General features: G+C 46.2%; 1 protein-coding gene across 3 annotated transcripts in view; it reads left to right on the forward strand.

Moving 5' to 3' along the window:
- Iqgap1 (IQ motif containing GTPase activating protein 1) overlaps positions 1-20,897 on the forward strand; it is a 98,549-nt gene that overhangs the window by 48,046 nt on the left and 29,606 nt on the right. For all 3 annotated transcript variants that reach the window (XM_027408265.2, XM_027408266.2, XM_027408267.2), the window contains 14 exons: positions 771-934; positions 1,929-2,013; positions 5,358-5,521; positions 5,702-5,862; positions 6,057-6,181; positions 7,989-8,152; positions 13,124-13,214; positions 13,384-13,551; positions 14,155-14,297; positions 17,219-17,389; positions 18,145-18,228; positions 18,319-18,390; positions 18,483-18,552; positions 18,918-19,126. In XM_027408265.2, the coding sequence (XP_027264066.1) occupies positions 771-934; positions 1,929-2,013; positions 5,358-5,521; positions 5,702-5,862; positions 6,057-6,181; positions 7,989-8,152; positions 13,124-13,214; positions 13,384-13,551; positions 14,155-14,297; positions 17,219-17,389; positions 18,145-18,228; positions 18,319-18,390; positions 18,483-18,552; positions 18,918-19,126 (1,871 nt within the window). The remainder of the gene's footprint in view (positions 1-770; positions 935-1,928; positions 2,014-5,357; positions 5,522-5,701; positions 5,863-6,056; positions 6,182-7,988; positions 8,153-13,123; positions 13,215-13,383; positions 13,552-14,154; positions 14,298-17,218; positions 17,390-18,144; positions 18,229-18,318; positions 18,391-18,482; positions 18,553-18,917; positions 19,127-20,897) is intronic.

The raw sequence follows: 20,897 nt of genomic DNA on the forward strand, positions 1-20,897 counted from the left end.
AGGTGCTGCTTACTGACTTGCTTCCCATGACTTTCTCAGCCTGCTTTCTCATAGAACCCAGGACCACCAGCCCAGGGATGGCACCACTACCTTCCCCCATCAGTCACTTATTAAGGAAATGCCTTACAGCCAGATCTCATGGAGGCATTTTCTCAATGGAGTTGCCCTCCTGTGAGATGACTCTAGCTTGTATCAAGTTGACATAAAACTATCGAGCACAGGGGGACAGTAGGCTAGTGGATTCAAATGCCATGGGAGAAATGGTTGAAGGAACCAAGGCTATTAGTGAGGTATATGCTGTCACAGTAGGGGAGGGTTGGATGAATTCAGTGTGAATTCTGGGGCGAGAACTCCAAAGAGTTTTTAAAAGCAAAATTGTCCAAAGCTGTGAATTGCCGTGGAAGACCCTTTCTTCTGTTTGTGTTCCACATTTTGGAAGCATCATTGGGAAAGACATGACAATTTGAGGATTGTGGGAATTGTATTGGTCGGGTTTGGAGGGCCCATCAAGGTGCCAAGCCATCCACAGCTACAAGCTTTTCAGTAGGCCTGGGATGTGGAGGGATTCTATAGATTGAAAACAGTCTGCTCGAAGGCCCCTAGACTTAATGGCTTTCCGGTTCTCTGACTCTAGACTCTTGAGCTTCTGAGCCTCGGTAGTGCTAGGACTGGGCGGTTTCCACAGTTTGGAGCTGCCATTGTCTGGGCAAAAGGAAGATTCTCTAAGCTGTTGTGTCAGATTCGTTTTAAGCCCTTGCCTTTCCCCTCAGCATTCTCTGCCCTGGCCAACATCAACCTGGCTTTGGAGCAGGGCTGTGCGCTGGCCCTGCTCAAGGCTCTACAGTCACCAGCTCTAGGACTTCGAGGGCTGCAGACCCAGAACAGCGACTGGTACCTGAAGCAGCTCCAGAGCGACCAACAGCAAAAGAGACAGGTGGGCATGCCAGGTGGGGTGGGGGGGCTGCCTGGCCTTCTTGGTTCCATGCTGTCCCCACAGGATGTCTGGCCTTCACTTCTATGTTGTTCTCTCCCCCCCACCCAGGTGTTTCCCCTCACTTTCATGCTGTCTCCCAAATGTCTGTGTCCCTAGCTTCTGTGATGTCCCACCAAGTGTCTGACCCTCACCTCCATGCTGCTCAACTTCAGGACCACCTGTTTACCTTTGCTTCCATACTGTCCCCCCAATTGTCTGGGCTTCACTTCCATGCTGTCTCTCCAGACATTTAGGTAGCCATTCCCTAATGCAACTGTTTTCCTTCAAACAACTTAGGCCTGAGCTGTTTTTAATTTCACTAGAGTACACACTATTTAAAGCCCCATTTAACTTTGAGAACTGTAAATCCTCTTTTAAAATACATAATGTCTCCTCTCTTCATTACCCACTCCTCCAGTCCCCTCCCTCTAAGGAGAATCTTTGTAGGAAAACCTGAAGTTTGTCTATTCTTATTGCCGGAAAAGCCTGTGTCACTAGTTTCCTTCAGCTGACACCGGAGAATACTTCAGGTGCTTCAGGGTGGGTGGATCATGTGGGATTTGACTTGTAGGCTTTTCCTTGAAGAATAAATAGGATAGTTTCCTTCTTTCTTATCTAGATAAAGACAAGTATACATCTTACAAATTCCCAGCATGCATTGGTTGGAATAAGCCATATTACTGCCCTTGTGAGTCCATAAATATTTATTCATAGAACATTTCAGAACATTTCAGTGCTTTACACACACACACACACACACACACACACACACACACGATAATATTCTAGAATATGGAAAGCCACTGTACCCCAGATTTGGCAAGGGCTTGGTTGCTTGAAGCCTGGGGCTGTCTCTTAGGTCTCTGGTTCTCTCTCCCTTGTGACTGCTGTTAAGAGAACTTTCAGGCCTAGACCCATGAACAATCATCTCTTCAATGTCCCCTGCTTTCTCTAGAGTGGCCAGACTGACCCCCTGCAGAAGGAGGAGGTACAGGCCGGAGTGGATGCTGCCAACAGCTCTGCACAGCAATATCAACGAAGTAAGAATCCCTTAGCCCCAGGACACGGAAATGTTCAGGGGGAGGAAAGCTGTGTCTCTGTCATTTAGGGGTCTGAAGTTACGTCACCTCGTACCTGAACCTACTAGTCATGATGAAAAGCCAAATCCTTGGGTGGCAATAGAGTTCTTCTAGTTTTAAAAGCAGAACTGGAGACCGGGCAGATTGACTGTGGTTAATAAACTCTTTGTGGGTAGTTAGGGAAGGACCTGGAGGAGGCGACACTTAGAGGGTAGAGATTTGGGCTGTGGGAGAGGAGAGAACATTCCTACTTGTAGCAGGAAGGAAAGAAAAGGAGTAGGGGCAGACCGAGCCAATGGGGATGGATGAGTTTAGAGCGGTGGCTACTGTGAATGAATTCTTGTACTTGCTGTGGGCCGAGTGGTGAAAGGTGCAGCTGGGAAGCTGGGAAGGACAGCATCATCAGAAGGCTCCTGGGGAAGGAAAAAGAACTGAGCTAGTGAGAGATCGCACACATGATGACTGGTGCAGGGAGTGATAACACACATGGTGACAGGTGCAGTGATGACACACGTGGTGACTGGTGCAGTGACCGCACACGTGATGACTGGTGCAGTGATGGCACACGTGGTGACTGGTGCAGTGATGACACACGTGGTGACTGGTGCAGTGATGGCACACGTGGTGACTGGTGCAGTGATGGCACACGTGGTGACTGGTGCAGTGATGACACACGTGGTGACTGGTGCAGACAGAAAATAGAGGTGAAGAGCGAAGTGGCTGTTGGTTTTTCTAGACCCAAGCTGGGTTTTATTCGGGTGCTAAGTGCAAGCGCATGTCAGGGTAACAGAAGGGAGGACAGAGGCGTAAGCTGTGGCAGACCCCATGCCCATGGTCCTGCCTCTCCTATCAGCCACGGGATGAGTAAACACAACTTACTGCACTCCCTCCCCCACCCCACAGCACGCTTGTCCTGCAGGGCCCCTACCTCTGGGCTGTGTTGTTCCCAGGTCAGGCACCAGAAGCAGGTTTCATCCCTTCTGACAGGAGGAATGCAGGAGAACAAAGGTGCAGTCCAGGACAGGAGGCCCTCTGCTGGAGTGCACTCAGCTGGATGTCCTGCTCCATTCAGGAAGCAGGGCCGGCAAAGGGAGGCTGGGGGGGTGAGGGGAAAGGGGACTGGAGTCAGCCCTGCACAGGGACAGAAGTTCTGGGGAGCTAAAGGTGCAGTCAGCCCTCAAATGAACTAGTTTTCAAAGCCAGGAGTTTGGCCTTCTTGGATCAGGAAGAGGAAGATGGGAGGAACTGCCCCAGCAGTGGGCAGAGTGTTTTCCCTGACTTGGCCCTGCTCTGTGAGTTCTATATGGGTGGCACAGTCTAGCACTTGCAAGAAAAAGGCGTTGTCTGCAAACTGAAAAAGCTCTCATAAAGTGTGGCAGAGGTGCCAGTAGCTCAGTAGATACCCAGGTAGGTAGAGGTAGCCACTGGCATGTAGGTAAGCAGGTCCTTAATGCCTGTAGCATGGAGTACAGAATCAGCCTGCAGGAAACCCAAGAACTGGTGTGAAGACATCCTTGTAAACACATATGACCGTGCTGTCACCTCAGCCTCCTAATGCTGTCCCTCAACTACGGTCCAGACCGGGCTAGCCTGACATAGGTCTGCTTGAAATTAGGTGCCAGGTAAATCAGCCACTTGCCTGAGAGGACATACTGGGTGATAGCCATCTGGCACAAGGAACCAGCATGGTGGGCTGCCTGCTGGACTGCACAGCCTCCCATGCTGCCTGTGGGAGTTAGGGGTGGATCCTTGCTCATGGACTATATAGTCTAGCCCATGGGCTCAGATTTGGGTGAACAAGGGTCCTTATGTTGGGTGACTTGAATATGTGGGTGCTTGGCTCCCCATATCTTGAGCTCAGCCACAGGCTTGGAACAGCCCTTAACACCAGCAAGAGGTCTGTGTCCACTGCCATGGCCTCTGCAGCCAGGTACTCAGTGGTAAAGGCATTCTTTGACCTTCTGCATTCAGAGTGGGCTCAGCCTTGGGCCTGGCTCCATCCCTGCCCAGCATACCCTGCTCTGCTCCCTCTGGGAGTCCATGCCCCTGTTGCTGCCACTGTGCTCCACCCCCATTACTGGGCTGCTACTACCATCTTCAATGAGCTGGTGGTTTTTCAGAGATCAGAGCTCCACTTCAAGCATCATGGCTGATACTGTAGGCATAGAATGAACTTTATTCTATAAGAATTGGTATCTCCTAGCCAGATTTAGTGACCTACTACACCCATAATGCTAACAATTCCCAAGGCAGGAGAATCTTTACAAATAAAGTCAGACTAGAGCTACATAGGGAATTTTTTTTTTTTTTTTTGTAATGGGAGTATAGGGTACTGGAGATGGTTCAACAGGCCAAGCGTTTGCTTTTTGAACATGAGGACCAGGATTCTGATCCCCAGGGTCTATGTAAAAGCTTGGTGGGCTTGGCAGCTGCCTTGCAATCTCAGTGTATGGTAGGCAAGATGGATAGCCAGACTAGCTTGAAACTAGTGGACTCCAGGTTCAGCAGAGACCCTGCCTCAGTGTATAATGTCGAGAGTGATCAAGACACCCAGCATCAACTTAAGGCCTCCACACATGCCTGCCACATATAGACATACACGCCACACAAAATTTAAAGCAGATTGTCGGGTGTTTGGAGGGGTGTGTGCGTGGTGCTACTGACTCAGGAGTTAATTGGACTTACTATTCTGGAGAGGACCAGATTTTGGGGTTTTTGTTGTTGTTGTTTTTGGGGTTTTTGTTTTTTTGGTTTTCGTTTGTTTTTGTTTTGTTTTGTTTTGTTTTTCAAGACAGGGTTTCTCTATGGCTTTGGAGGCTGTCCTGGAACTAGCTCTTGTAGACCAGGGTGGTCTCGAATTCACAGAGATCTGCCTGCTTCTGCCCCCAGAGTGCTGGGACTAAAGGCGTGCACCACCACCGCCCAGCTGAGGACCAGATTTTGTTCCCAGAATTTCCAAGGTGGTTTACAGCCATCTGTAACTCCAGTTCTAGGGGATCTGACACGTACTTCTGGTCTTTGTGGATACCAAGCACACATGCAGTAAACATACTTGTATGCAACCAAAATGTCATGCACATAACATAAAAATATATATAATAAAAGCGGCTGGGCAGGGTAGCATACTCATTTAATCCCAGCACTAGGGAGGCAGAGACAGGCGGATCTCTTTGAGTTCAAGGTCAGAGGAGTTTCAGGGCAGCCGGAGCTACATAGAGAGACCCTGTCTCCAAAACAAAACAAAACAAGGCACTGTTTCTGCACAGGGCTCTGAGCCCACTGCATGTTGACCTGTTTTCTGCCAGGATTGGCAGCAGTAGCAGCAATCAATGCGGCGATCCAGAAGGGCATCGCCGAGAAGACCGTTTTGGAGCTAATGAATCCTGAAGCCCAGCTGCCCCAGGTGTATCCATTTGCAGCCGATCTTTATCAGAAGGAGTTGGCTACTCTGCAGCAACAGAGTCCTGAAGTAAGTTAACCGAGTCTGTTCTTTTTGGGAGCAGAATGGGGTGGAAGTGAATTTAATACCCACATCTCCGTGTGCTTGGGTAGAAGCATTTTCCAGAAACTCAGGTGTTCTCGTAGAACTTCCAATTCCCTTGGTACTGGAGATGACCTTTTCTCACTGGTCCCCCCACTCCCCGTACAGCACAGCCTCACCCATCCTGAGCTCACTGTCGCCGTGGAGATGCTGTCATCCGTGGCCCTCATCAACAGGGCTCTGGAATCAGGAGACATGAACACGGTGTGGAAGCAGCTCAGCAGCACAGTCACGGGCCTCACCAATATTGAGGAGGAAAACTGTCAAAGGTAGGACGTCCATCGCATGAAATAGAGACTAAGTGCTTTCCTCGGGTGTTTACGTCTTAAGGCTGGTTTGCAGTTCCAGAACCTGCCCATGGCTTATATCAAACACTTCCCATCTTCTAGAGACCTTTGTCCCTTGAATAACTCATTCTGAAGGGTCCCCCCCCCCTTTTTTTTTTTAATTTTGTCTGGGACAGGTATCTCGATGAGTTGATGAAGCTGAAAGCTCAGGCACATGCAGAGAATAATGAATTCATTACATGGAACGACATCCAGGCTTGTGTGGACCATGTGAACCTGGTGGTACATGAGGAACATGAGCGTGAGTGGTCATAACGTCCCCTCAGAAAGGGGGCCTGTCAAAGATGCTGTGATTCAGGGATGGGAAGACGGCTCAGTCAGTAAAGTGCCTGTCCACAAGCATGAAGTCATGAGTTTAGATCCCTAGCACCCATGTAAAAATTGGCTGCTGGTGTTCATCTGTAGACCCAGTACTAGGGTGGAGGGAGGCTCCCTGGGTGCTGTTGACCAGCCAACCTAGTGTTTAGGGAAAATACCTGATATCAATCTCTGACCTCTAAATGCATGTCCACTATCTGCACATACACCCACACAGGCCACAGGCACAGATCTATAGTACACACATAAACATGTACATACATCACATTAACTGGTTCCAAATATCACTCCTCCAAGGCTTTTGAATGAAACATTGACTTATATATGTTTATATATTTCACACGCACACATATATATCTCAAATAGCTATGGCTGTTTTCAGTATACCAGTTATAAAATTGGATATGTGTCTTATAAATACATTTTTTTTGGGTGGGAGGTGAATTTACATAGTTATACCAAGTGGTTTTAACATACACTGCCTGCATTGTGTCATCTAACACAGACTAAGGGCACGGTCCCCCACAAGACATCAGCTGAAAGCTCAAGCTAGTTCTTACTTCTGAACAACCAGCTACAAAGTTGAGGCTTAATGGTGTGCTAGAATGGTTCTTAAGAACTTGGAATCTTGCTAGACTTGGGATTACAGTTTGATTACAAAGCCTATAAATCAGTAGGCAAAAGAGGAGAGCCAGGGCCTGTGTCTATAAATCATTAGGCAAAAGAGGAGAGCCAGGGCCTGCATCTGGAAGGGTTCTGACTGCAAAACTGCTGTGGCCTCAGGATGTGTGGTCCTCAAGCTATTGTCACCGAGCAGGGAAGCTCACCTGAACCTTGGCTCCAGAATTGACTTTATTACTTACACACAATTGGCTGAGCTCTTGGCCATGGATCTGGTAATCAGGAGGCCAGGCTGACAGTACATGACTTTAAGCCATGTCTTGTCTCTGGCACAGGCAGCCCCATCCTGACACTATCTTGAGGCCCACCATAGAATGTTTCCTTTGCCACACCTTTAAGTGTGGTGGGAATGCTGCCGTGAAAGACAGGTGCTCTGTCCTTCAGGACATTCCAGGCTTCTTCTCAGAAACCACGGGCAGAAACCAGCCAAACACCGCAGGCCACAGCAGAATTCTCATGTGAGAAACACTCAAGTGATTTGTGGGAAGGCCTGGAATGGGCAGTCCTGGGCTTGGATCTCCCGTCTGCCTCCCATTTGTTGTGTAATTGTAGGGAGGAGGCCCCCACGCTTCTTGTTTCATTCAGTAAAAATGATGAATGATTTTGATTGCACATCTGAATGTTTCTGAAAGCTGTGAAGCTGTTTCGATTGACCCCCATCACTTCCTCAGCTTGTGGTAGAGGCCTGGGCAGGGTAAAGCCAGCCTGGGCTTCATAGTAAGACTATCTGAAACAAAAGCAAAATCCCAACCACTTAAGTTAATGCATTGAAAATGAAACAAAAGGACCCGAGTTTCCTGTAGAAATGGATAGGATGAGGGAGTTTAGATGACATAAAAACTAAATCACTTTTTGAAACAGTGCTGCTCAATTGTAGTTTGAGTCATGATTGCTCTTAGTGAGTTCCTGGAATTAGCACCTCTTCTTGCTGGTCTTGAACTCAGGGCCACATACAGTTCTCTTCTACCAGCCTCCGAGTAGCTGGGACAGTAGGAATGATTGGTTTCTAAATTTCTTAGCTAGAGACTAACTCTTTTCTCTGTGCTTAGGGATTTTGGCCATCGGTTTGATTAATGAAGCCCTGGATGAAGGCGATGCTCAGAAGACCCTGCAGGCCTTGCAGATTCCTGCAGCTAAACTCGAGGGGGTCCTTGCGGAAGTGGCACAGCATTACCAAGACACGCTGATCAGAGCAAAGAGAGAGAAGGCCCAGGTGAGCAGCACAGGCACTGTTCTGATTGGGAGCAAAGGTGGGGATTGCCATGTCACCTTTGTCTCATCATTGGCCACAGGAGAGACTCCTGAGAGACAAACGCTTCGTCTTCTGGGAACCCATGATATTCCTCTCCAGTAGATGTCTCTTTAGTAAAATTATTTTTTAAATTAAATTTAATGTTCTTAATTAGCTTCCAAAGTGGCAGGTTTCTTCATGGCAGTTTCAGAAATGGGTAGTTTCGATTGGCTCTCCCTCCCACTTTGACCCCCCCTTTACCTTTCCTTGCTGACATCTGTTCAGATTAATTGAAATATATGATCCTGAAAAAGGCAAGTCATATGAAGTATCCAGTTGTATAAACTTTTAGAAATGAATGTGCCAGTGTGATCAACGTCCAGATTATATAGCAAGAGTTATCAGCACCCCAAAACTCTCACTCATGTCTCCTTCTGTCCATACCCACCCACTTCCTATTTGGTGGTCCCTACTATCCCAATTTCACACACCACGATTGACTTTTGCCCTGTATTTAAGTGCACCCATACATCGTGTGTGCCTCTGTTTCAGGCTTCTTTTGTCCAGTATGCTAGTGACATCTATCCACATGACCATTGTTGTGTATGATCTTACTGTCTGATTATTTTCTGTTAGTGGGAGTTCCGGATTACTACTTGTTGACTTATTGGAAGGTCCTTCTATGAGAATTCTAATACGTGTCTTTTGGTAAAGGAATGCATGTAGGTGGTGCGCTCCATGGTGGAGTGCTTGCTTAGCATTTATGAAGCCATGCATTTGCTCCCCAGCACCTCAAAAACAAAACAAACCAATAAATTGAGGACAGCCATTAGTGGGTCAGAGGAAGTGCATAGAAGTTAAACTTTAGTGGAGAATGCCATAATTTTGCTTTACAATACTTTCATTGAAGTATAACTCACATACCATATAACTCAGCATTCTAAAATGTGTCAGTGGTTTCCAATATAATCATAGAATTGTGAAACTCTGTCACTTTTAGAATATTCTCATCATCCCCAGAAGAAGCCCTGTATACCTGTTAGTGGTCCCTCATTATCGCTCAGTCTCCCCTGCACTGAGCAGCCATCAGTCTCCTGCTCTATGGATTTTTTATATCCAGAACACTTCATATAAATAGAATCATGTGATATAGTGACTTTTGTGACTGGCTTCATTTAACTTCATTTATCTCGGTTATAGCCTGTACTTGAGTGGAGTTTAAAAAAACATTTCATTTTGCTGTGGAATAACTTTGCAAAGTTCATCAAGGGTTGGAGAAGCCGTGCATTGGTGGCACACGCCTTTAATCCCAGCACTCGGGAGGCAGGCGGATCTCTGTGAGTTCGAGGCCAGCCTGGTCTCCAGAGCGAGTGCCAGGATAGGCTCCAAAGCTACACAGAGAAACCCTGTCTCGAAAAAAAAAAAAAAAAAAAAAAAAAAAAAAAAAAAAAAAAAAAAAAGAGTAGGAGAAAAGGCCAGGTGTGGTGGTGGTGCACGCCTTTAATCCCAGCACTTAGGGTGCAGGCAGATTTCTATGAGTTCATGGCCACCCTGGACTACAAAGCAAGTTCCAGGGCAGCCAGGGCTACACAGAGAAACCCTGTGTCAACCCCGCCCACTCCACTCCCCTCCCCCAGCTGGGGAAAAAAAAAAAAAAAAACCACTATCTGACCAAGTGGGTAAACTGTGCTTCTGGTAGAATTGTCTTTTTTTAGGCATCCGCTTAGCTTCCAAGTCCTACAAGCCATCTAGGGAATAGTTTTAAAAATATAATTATTATAGAATTCTAAATTTAGCAAGCTCAAGATCGTGATTTAAATTTAGTCTGTAGCTGGGTGGGGTGGCACATGCTTGGAATCCCGGCTCTGAGGAGGTGGAAGCAGAATCAGGAACTTGTGGTTGTCCTCAGCTACATGTGAGTTCAAGGCCAGCCCGGGCTACGTGGACACTGTCTCAAAAACAGTCAAAAAACCCACACAAACTATTAGTGTGTAGCCCTCCTGGGGATGTCTTTGTGTCTGTGGTGATCATGGGATTACACTGCCCTACAAACTTAGAAAAGTTTCTAACAGATCAACAAATCCTATAAACACAGGTTTTGTTGTGGTGTATCCCTTGCTTGGTGCCTGCCTGCAAGTATTCCTCTCTGTCAGGGAACCCGGATGGTTAGACACTAACCTGATGGAGTGTTCACATCTTGGGCTTCACCTTCATCCTTTTCTCTTGTTAGTTTTCTGACTAGATCATCAAAACTGACCTGTCTTCAGGTTGACCTTTGCCTCCTTCTACGAACTTGAGTCCGTGTTTCCAATTTCAGTTACCATGGTTTTTTTTTTTTTCAGTTCTGGACTCTCCATTTTGGTGTGTTTAAGAATGTGGTTTCTGTTTGTAGCTGCTGTCTGGTAATGTTCTCATGCTTTAGTTCTAGACAGATCCCCATTAGTTCTTTGAACTTAGATAAAATAGCTGATCTGGATCTTTGTCTTCAAGTCAACATGAGGCTTTTCAGCAATTTGTCTTGTCTTGTGGGGTGTTTGTTGTTGTTGTTGGGGTTTTTTGTTTGTTTTTGTATATGTTCTTTCTAGTCTCTTTGCAGATCTTATTTTTTGTTCTTGCTGTTTTGTTTTGATGATTTTTAATTTTAATGTTCACATTTTAATGATAATGTGGTAAATTTCAGAAATCAGATTCCTCTCTCTCATAAATGACTTGTTTAGGGTTTTAGGGTCTTGCTTCAGTTTCCTGAGGTGCAGCTGGTCAGTGTCTGTAGTGAATTGTGTGAAGTGTCTTTGTTATGTCTATGCACTAAAACTAAAGTCTCCCTAATCAGCTAGTGACTTGCTAACAATTACACAGGGTTCCTTGAATCCTTGGAGCCAGTGAAGCCTCCCCACCCTGCTGAGAGCCCTTTGTGCCCTTTGTGCCCCGCCCATCGGCAGTACACAGCTGTGCACCTTTCACGGAGGGCAGCCCTCTAAGGTGAGGGCTTAGAGCTTTCACAGAGAATGCTATGTTCATCTGTCCAATGCTTGCATTGGAATATAATTTGCATACCATAAAATTCATCATTTTAAAATGTGAGTCAGTGTTTTCCACTATATTCATAGAATTGTGTAACTCTCACAATCACGTTTATAAGTTCAAATCATCCCCACATATACTGTGTGTGGCCTCCTAGATTCCCATCCCAGGAATATGCCACATTTTCAAAGCTTTCGTTAAATATACATTCTCTAGATTTTCCTCCTGGTTAGGGTTGTGTTCTTGTTTTTTGCCCATACTGTTAGCTGTTGTCCTACCACTAGTGATGCTAAACAGCCAGGTAAGCCCCTGGTCAAATGAGGACCAGAGCAAGCACATGTGAGCACAAAGCTCACTCTCAGCTACAAAGTGCACGTTCTCCCTCAGTGAGATTCTGCCTTTGTGCCAGCTCTGATTATTCACCTCATCAGTTTGGAAAAGGTAACTCTTACCAATTTTGGCCAGCGTTTTGTTGCATTTGTGCTAAGGTTTCTCAGAGGTCCCTAGTCTGCCATTTTTATCAGTGCTGATTCTTTCTTCCTTTACCTTAACTAAAAATGAATTAGCAATCCCTGGGTAATAGATTCTAAATGAGGAGATGTGACTCTCGGGAATCATTTTAGTGTTTTGTATATGAGTGACTTTAAAAGCTCTCTTCCCAGCTGGGTGATGGTGGTGCACACCTTTAGTTTCAGCACTCGGGAGGCAGAGGCAGGTCTCTGTGAGTTCAAGACCAGCCTGGTCTACAAGAGCTAGTTCCAGAACAGCCTCCAAAGCCACAGAAAAACCCTGTCTCGAACCCCCCCCCCAAAAAAAAAAAATAGCTCTCTTCCCATCCACACACATGTGCTTGCATGTATGTGTTTCGTGTAGCCACAAGCCTGTGGCTGGCTCATTGTGGCTTCACAATGGAGTTGATATTTAGCATTTCCAGTCTTAGGCTGGGTACTTGGGGGTTGTATGTGATGGTTTTTGTCTTTAGTACATGTGATATGAGAGCAGAAGGAAGGAGTATCTGAGGAGAGATGGAAGACCAGCAAGAAGGGACCAGGGAGGATGGGACAAATAAAACAAAATGATATATGCATTAAATGACATACTGAAACCTTTGTATGTTAGCTTAAAAAATTCAGCTATAACAAGGAAACAAGCCGTTTCTACCCCATTGCCTCTATCACCAGCAGTCAGCTCAGGCTGCGCAGGTTTTGTTGGCTATCTCTTCACCATTTATTATAATGATTTTTTATATGGAAATGTGCTTTTAGTTTCTAGCAACTGATTTAAAATGAAAAGCTTAAGCTGGATGTGGTGGTGCTCGCCTTCAATCCCGGCACTTGGGAGACAGAGGCAGGTGGATCTCTGAGTTTGAGGCCACCCTGGTCTACATAGCAAGTTTCAAGACAGCCAGAGCTATGCAGAGAGACCCTCTCTCAAAAGAATAAAACAAGCAAACAAAAAGAGCAATAACAACCCCCCCTCCCCCAGGAACAGAAAGGTTTAGACATGATCTGGTGACACTTGAGGCTTTAAATCTGAGAATTAAAAGGACAGTCTTGAAAGCTTTAGTCGTGGAGAATTTGAGCTGCCTCTCTGAGTGTCAAGGGCAAAGCAGGCTTTCTGCACTCAATATACGCGCTCTGGCTTTTGTCATACTGTACAAGTCCTTGGACCCCTTCCTGGTGTATCTGTTCCTGTTCCCTCTGCTGCTGTCAGCTTCCTGAACTGCTTGATTCTTCTTCATTCATCCTGGACTTGCATCTGAGCCATTTCCCGTTTAGCTTAGGGCAGGTTTTTTGATGCCTGGCTTTTTCTATTCAGTTAATCCACAACTCATGTGTGGAGCTTCTTCTTCTTCTGTAGTCCTAGAAGGCCCTCATCACATATACCCTGACATCATGGCTCTATTATTGTTTTGCTTTTAATCATATGTAGGAAACCCAGGATGAGTCAGCTGTGTTATGGTTGGATGAAATTCAAGGTGGAGTCTGGCAGTCCAACAAAGACACCCAAGAAGCTCAGAGGTGTACGTATCCATGTGTCTGTTGTTTTGTTTTCATTTGGGTGGGGGTGAGAGTGACAAGCCTTTGGTCTGGTGGGTAGAAGGATAGGGGACTAGTAGATATGGTTGGGTGAGGTCATGTGAATGTAGACCCCTTCTAAACTGCCACATTAATAATCCTCTTGTGAGACAGTTGCTGTAGGAATCTTTGCCATCAATGAAGCTATAGACAGTGGTGATGTTGGCAGAACGCTGAGTGCCCTTCGTTCCCCGGATGTTGGCTTATACGGAGTCATCCCCGAATGTGGGGAAACATACCAGAGTGACCTTGCTGAAGCCAAGAAGAAAAGACTAGCAGCAGGTGAGTTATGGGGGAGTAAATACATCCGGCACGGTATGAGCACGGTAGGAGACAGATGTAGAGGAAAGAGACAAATGTGAGGAAAGATACTTTAGCGTGGATGTACAGTCTGTAGGCTCACTTTTCAGGACATAGTCCTAAGCTCTGAACACTTGCAGACAACTGTGTTAACTAGACTGTTTTATGAGAGTGTGGGAAAGGTGGAGAGACTGACTGACTGCCTTTCCTACCATGCCATAGCTCTGATTATCTGAGGACAGTTGAAAGTTCAGAGCAGAGGCCGTTCTGTGGCTTTCTCCTTCCTGAACTGCAATGCTGAAAGGCTGACACACAGGTGTTAGAGGCCTTGAAAGAAAAGACTGGTATGGCTGATTTTGTGGTGGGGCCTCCTAGGTATTTCCTTTTGTAGTATGACATAGAATTAGACATTACTTAGCTGAGGTTTTGTGGACACGTGAGAGGCCCTTTTACTATCAGACCCAAGGAATGGGTTTTGGAAATGTTTAGGCTGTCACAGCTGACTGGAGTACATCCTCTGGGTTGGCTGTATTGGTACGGGAGTGTGGCTCTGGGTTAACTTCACTTCCCCTCATTTTCTGCCAGGGGACAATAACAGCAAATGGGTGAAGCACTGGGTGAAAGGCGGGTACTACTACTACCACAACCTGGAGACGCAAGGCGGAGGATGGGACGAACCCCTCAACTTTGTGCAGAATTCTGTGCACCTTTCTCGAGAGGAGATCCAGGTGGGCCACCTTTCTTCACATAAGAAGGGTCTGAGAGAAAGTGCTTCCGGCTAGTATTAGTTCAGAGGAGCAACACTGTGGCCAGTAGTCCTGGACTCAAATGCAGGCAGTGTAACTGGTTATTTTGGAGTAACCATGTTGTAGTGGTTTGAGAGATGATGAAGTCTAAATTTGAAAACACCTGAGTTGTACAATCCAGTGAGCTACACTGTATGGTTGTTAAAGAAAACTTGGGTGACCCATTGTCTCTACCCCTTGGCCCTTGAGTGTTGTGGCAACATCAGGCCTGGAACAGAGGCTGTGTGTGCAGGCAGAGACGGGGCTCTAGCACAGTGTGGTCATGGAAATGTTAGGGGAAAGTTTAATTCTGTCCTGGAGGAAGATAGCCTAAGTGACATTTTTAACCAGTGAGTAAGAGAGGAAAGAATGTTCTTGACAGAAAGTATATAGTGGGGAAAGTCACTGAGGATGGAAAACCCAGGACTGTGTGAGGAAAGATCCACATGCTGCTGCCTGACTGACAGGTGCAGCTGGAGCGGCCGCCACAGTGAGGCAGTGAGGGAGGGGCCGGTGCCGGGCTGAGGAATGGAGTCTCCCTAACCTCCATAGACAGAGCCAGGCCGAGACAGTGCTTTGATTGTGGGCCCAGCATCACAAGGGAGTGAGGTTCCCTTACTTTTAGCACATGACCTAATCTCCTTCTCCCACAAAAACTGTGGCTGGCAAGTATGGCTGCTCCTGCACCCGACCGGCTCTGTACTTCTCACCCTCCTGGTTACCCACTTGCTCCTTCAAGTGCCCTCAGGAGGGAAGGCTCTAGAGCTCACTGTCTCTTATTGCCTAATGCCTGTTGCCTTCCTCCCTGGTTCCTTCAAGTCTTGACTCCTCTTCTCATATTTTCCATTATTATACTTGTCTGAATTTAAAGGGCAGGGTGTGGAGATTGATTGATCTGTGTATGGAAGGCAGAGCCCAGGAGTCCTCATTTCTAACCAGTTCCCAGGCGGTATGGTTGCTGCTGCTCTAAGGACTGTGCTTCTAAGTATCGGCCCCCACACAGATCCTGTCTTCCTTACCCCAAAACAAAGAAAAACAGGAAGTAGCCAGCCATGGTGGCACATGCCTTTAATTCATCACTCTGGAGGCAGAAGCAGGTGGAACTCTTGAGTTTGATGCCAGCCTGGTCTACAAAGTGAGTTCTAGAACAGCCAAGCAGACATAGAGAGTCCCCGTCTTTTAAAAAAAAAAAGAGAGAGAGAGAAAGAAAGAAAAAAGGCAAAGCTCATAGGAGTTCTCTAATTTAACCTAACCTACATTCATACCCTGTCTTAAGTGTCTTGAAGGTTAGTCTGCCTCAAATTCATTCTATTTCCATACACTTCTTAGCTCACAGCGAAGTAGCACTTGTTTTGTCTGGCATCTTTAGTGAAAATGCTTCCTTTAGCATCTGGCAGCAGCCTTTGAATTGTCAGGTGCCTGTAGGAAGTCTATGCAAAACCCTCAATTTCATCTCCATGAAGCTCTCTCCAGATCTCCTGCTTCTCATGCCCTTCCATAGTCTCTTGCTGCCTTTCTCTGCTTTTGCCTGGTTCTGCTGTCAGCCCTCCATCACCCCCTCTCCCTATAGGGCTCCTAAGCAATCAAGAGAGGATGGTGTCAGGCAGTCAGTGATGACACAACCAAGACCTGAATCAAGCATGTGGCTCCAACTCCTTCCTTTGAGATGTGACCTGAGATCTGTACCTCCGTATCTTAACCCTTTCCCACACCATCTGGAAACCCAGATATCTCAGACACAGCTTGACAGAGAATAGAAACTGAAATAATGTGTTAAGGGGTTTTGTTGCATTTTGTTTTGTCCCTCTCACACAAGGTAATTCTGGACTTGAGCCATTCAGGGAAGGTGTGGTGACTCCATGACCTCAGAGTTCCAGGAGCCTTCTTCAGTCTTCATGCTCTGTCATTCTTAGAACATTCTCAAGGTCATCCCCCAGAGACAGCTTGGACTGATAACCATCCAAGTAGTGTCCAGGCGGGAAGCAGAGAAAAGAGGAAAAGCAGTAGGGAGGGCATGTTCTCAGCTCTCCCTCGTGAGCTCTCCCAGAGCACTTAGCTCACTGTGTTTTTGGTGTGCGTGTTAGGGTCCAGAAAAAAAACGTCTCTAACGCTAAGGAAAGAAAGAAAGGGCATGTTGATAGGTAATCAGATAGGCAGATATTCTTAAACGTCTCATGGCTGCTGCCTCCATCAAGCCCAGGGCCTCTTACTGGGATCACAGTAGTTGAATTCTAATTCACCTCATTTGCTCTTCCTTCAAAATCCTTTTCCAGTGTGCTGGGGGAGGGGGTGCATGATATACACCTATAACCCCAGCACTTGGGAGTCTGAAGCAGGATGATGTGAGTTAAAGGCCATCTCAGGCTACATACCAAGACAGGGTCTCAAAAACAAAACAAAAGTAACTGGAGGGTAGGGGGTTGTCGGCAGCACAACTCTCCTCTAGTCGTATTAGCTGTTCTGCCAACAGTACCATTGTTTTCTAAAAATAAATCTGGTCATTTTATTCCTCTGTTCAAAAGTTTTCCTATTGTCCATTACCTGTAAGTAATGGTCCAAACTGCTAGGCTGCTGAGCAAAAAAAAACCCTTCACAGTGTGTGTGGTGGGGTGTTCTAGGTTCTTCACTAGCATCGTGTTCCAGTGGAGGCAGAGTCAGGTACAGGAATAAGGAATGAATTAAAGACCTGGCCTTTAATGTTTAATTATTAACAAATCAGCCTGGCCCTGGAAAGCACACAGGAGGTTTTAACTCCCATTATTCAACTGAGGATTGGGTACAATTGAGGGAGAGGGAAGTCCACTTGTGTGTTCTGGGTGATGCTTTGTCCTCTTGTCCCTGAATGTGACCAAATGCTTTTCCAGAGCTCCATCTCTGGAGTGACTGCTGCATATAACCGAGAGCAGCTTTGGCTGGCCAATGAAGGCTTGATCACCAAGCTGCAAGCCTGCTGCCGTGGCTACCTCGTTCGACAGGAATTCCGATCCCGGATGAACTTTCTGAAGAAACAGATCCCCGCCATCACCTGCATTCAGGTACTTCACACAGTGAACAGGCCTCCCAAACAGGAGGAATAAACTGTCGCTATAAAGTTGAATGTGTGTGTGTGTTTCTTGTGATCTCTGTTCTCATCTTTGGCTGGTTACCTCGTGTTTGTGAAATTATAATCATTGTGCTTAATGGTGGTGGCAAGAGGCCTTAGGGAGCACTGCTCATGTTTTCTTTCACTGTGTCTGTGGGCAATATTTGCACCTCTAGAGAAATAATAGTGATGATATTACAGTCACAGTAAATAAAACAATAGTGCTTCAGTGACAATAGCAGGAAAATTTGAAGTAGGAATTTTGGCTCCATTGCTGTGCCATGGGTCTCTTAAGTTTCCTTATCTGTGAAATGGGTATATTAATGTGTATCTCCCTTGCCTGATAACAGGAAGGATGACAAATTGGTGTGACTGTGTTTTAAGATGGTGACAAGTGTGGGCTGGGAATACAGCTCAGTGGTCGAGCACTTACAGAGTGTGTACAAGGCCATAGATTGAGTCCTTCACACCAAAGCCCCAAACAAAGCTATTTGTAGTGTTCCACTGATGCCAGAACAGTAGTGTTCTCCAGGTGGACATATGGTCTGTGCCTTCAGAGGGCCTTCCTCCTACAGCTTCATCAGGAAATCGTGCTTGGAGAATAGCAAGCTGAGGTCATTTCTTTTTTCTTTTTTCTTTTTTTTTTTTTTTTTTAACTTTCACCGATTCTTTAAAAATAATGCCACGTATACTGTGTGATACTTTTAGTCACAGTGGAGAGGATACAAGCAAAAGAAGGCATATCAAGATCGGCTGGCTTACCTGCGCTCCCATAAAGATGAAGTTGTGAAGGTATGGTAGTCCAGCAGGGTTCATCCATGTGGGGTGCAAGTGTGACATGTTGAGAAGGCCTCCTCTAAGTTCTGGAACCCTTTTCCACAGATTCAGTCACTTGCCAGGATGCATCAAGCTAGAAAGCGCTATAGAGATCGCCTGCAGTATTTCCGAGATCACGTGAGTATCCCTACATGCAGCAGGCTGGTCAGGCGGGCTCTTCTGTGTGCCTGGTGGACAAATGAATAAGGAGTCTCCTCTTTGTTCCTTAGATAAATGACATTATCAAAATCCAGGCTTTCATTCGGGCAAACAAAGCTCGTGATGACTACAAGACTCTCAGTGAGTAACCATGGCTCAGCGGTGAAGAGTTGAGGCAGTGCTTGGGAGCCCTCAGGTCCTGGGCACTCTCCACGGAGCTCTTTGGTTGTCCTGAAGGCAAGGCTTGGGGGAAGGGTGCCGCTTGTGATTAAGCCCCTTTGCTAACATGTGGCTAGATGTCTTGATGCTTGCCGACGTAGCCTTTGTGGTAACACAGCAATAACACAACTCAGGAATGGCACTTGGTGGTTGTCTTAGCCGATCTCAAACCTAAGTGTTAATATCCCACGTGTCACTAGAGCTTTAAGACAGTGCTAATCCCTCCTCAGACTTAGAGTGTTTTCTGGTAACTTGGGTCTTTGTCTGATTCATATTTTCTTTGTCAGTCAATGCTGAGGATCCGCCTATGATTGTGGTCCGAAAGTTTGTCCACCTCCTGGACCAAAGTGACCAGGACTTTCAGGAGGAACTTGATCTTATGAAGCTGCGGGAGGAGGTCATCACCCTTATCCGGTCTAACCAGCAGCTGGAGAATGACCTCAATCTCATGGATATCAAAATCGGGCTGCTAGTGAAGAACAAGATCACACTGCAGGTATGGCCTGCTGTCTACGACCAGCATGGGCACCTGTGCTGATCTTGGGTCCTGATTCTCTCTTCCTAACGGAGTATGATGGCCAACCTAGTCTAACAGGAAGTGTGGAGACCAACCCTGTCCAACAGGGAGTATAGAGGTCAATCTAGTCTAACAGGGACTATGGAAGCCACCCTAGTCTAGACAGGGACTATGGAGGCTGACTTTCTTCTCATCTAATCCTCTTCTAATTCTGCCCACTGTCATTTTTGTTCTACATTTTTGTTTGCTTAGAGACTATGACTTTGTCTCTAAATGTTTTGGGTCCATGAGTCACCTCATTTGTCCCTTTATTATTTGATCCGTAAATAACATCCCAGTCAATAGCCAACTATACAGGAAGACTTGTTTTAGGACAAGGTCTCTGTGTAACTGCTATGGTCAAGGTACCATCCTGTTATCATTCACATAGCTAGGACTGTAGACTCATCACTGTGCCTAGCTCACTTGTTTCTAGAATTATGTTTTGAGTTGGGGGGTTATCCTTTAGGGTTTAAACTTTAGGTATTTCAGACTTCAGGCTATTTATTTATTCTTCATTTACTTGGGGGTTGGGCCACGTGTAGAGGTCAGAGGACAAGTTGCAACTTACTTCCTTCTACCATATGGGATCTGGGGATCAAACTCAGTTGCCAGGCTTGGCACTACGTGCTGTTACCTGCTGAGCTGTCTCACAAGAGTCCACCCCTTCCTCCCAGTTTATTTATTGTTTTATACATATGTGTTTTGCCTGCTTATGTATCTATGTGGCACGTGTGTGCCTGGTGTCCTAGAAGGCCTGAAGAAGGTGTCAGATCTCCTGGAACTGGAACTACAGATGGATGGTTGTGAGCTGCTATGTGGGTGTTAGGAATCATACCTTGTTCCTCTGAAAGAGCAGCCAGTGCTCTTAACTGCTGAGCCATCTCTCCAGTCCTCGACAGCCTTTTTTCAAACTTTCTGTTTGTTCGTTTATTCATTTTAGGCAGTATGGGAAACTGAACTAGGGCTTCACACATGCTAGGCCGAGCTATGTGTCCAAATCCCTAACTGTGCCACCCCTACCACCACCAAAATAAAAATTTTTGTAAATTTTATTTTGTGACAATATCTTAATAGATTATCCAGATTGTATTCAACCTTGTAAACTTTGTTTATTTTTCGAGACAGGGTTCCTGTGTAGCCCTGGCTGTCCTGGAACTCAAACTGTAGGCCAGGCTGGTCTCGAACTCAGAATGTTGGGATTAGAGGCTTGTACCACCACCACCCAGCCTCAACCTTGTAACTTTTACCTTGGTATCTTGAGTAATGAGGGTACAGGGGTTAGTTTGTTTATGTGTTTGTCTTGTTATTGTGAAGGTAGAGCTAAATCAGGATGTTAGGCATGCTGGGCAAGTACTCTGCTCTGGAACTTTACCCCTAAGACATGTTTTTAAGACTAGGATGTGTCTTAATTGGTGGCATAATTGAAGCCATGGGTTTTACCTCACATATTGCACTAGGCATGGTGGTGCATGCTTTTAATTCTTGGACTTGGGAAATGGAGCAGGAAGAGCAGAAGTTCAAGGTCATCTTTAGCTACTTAGTAAGTTTAAAGCCAGCCTGAGGTACACAAGATCCTATTTTTCAAAAAGGAGTTTTATCTAGGTGGTGGTAGTACACACCTTTAATCCCAGCACTCAAGGAAGCAGAGGCAGGTGGATCTCTGGGAGTTCGAGGCCGGCCTGGTCTACAGAGCTAGTTCCAGGACAGC

The sequence above is a fragment of the Cricetulus griseus genome, chromosome 3, assembly GCF_003668045.3.
Source record: "Cricetulus griseus strain 17A/GY chromosome 3, alternate assembly CriGri-PICRH-1.0, whole genome shotgun sequence".
NCBI classification, from domain to species: Eukaryota; Metazoa; Chordata; class Mammalia; order Rodentia; family Cricetidae; genus Cricetulus; species Cricetulus griseus.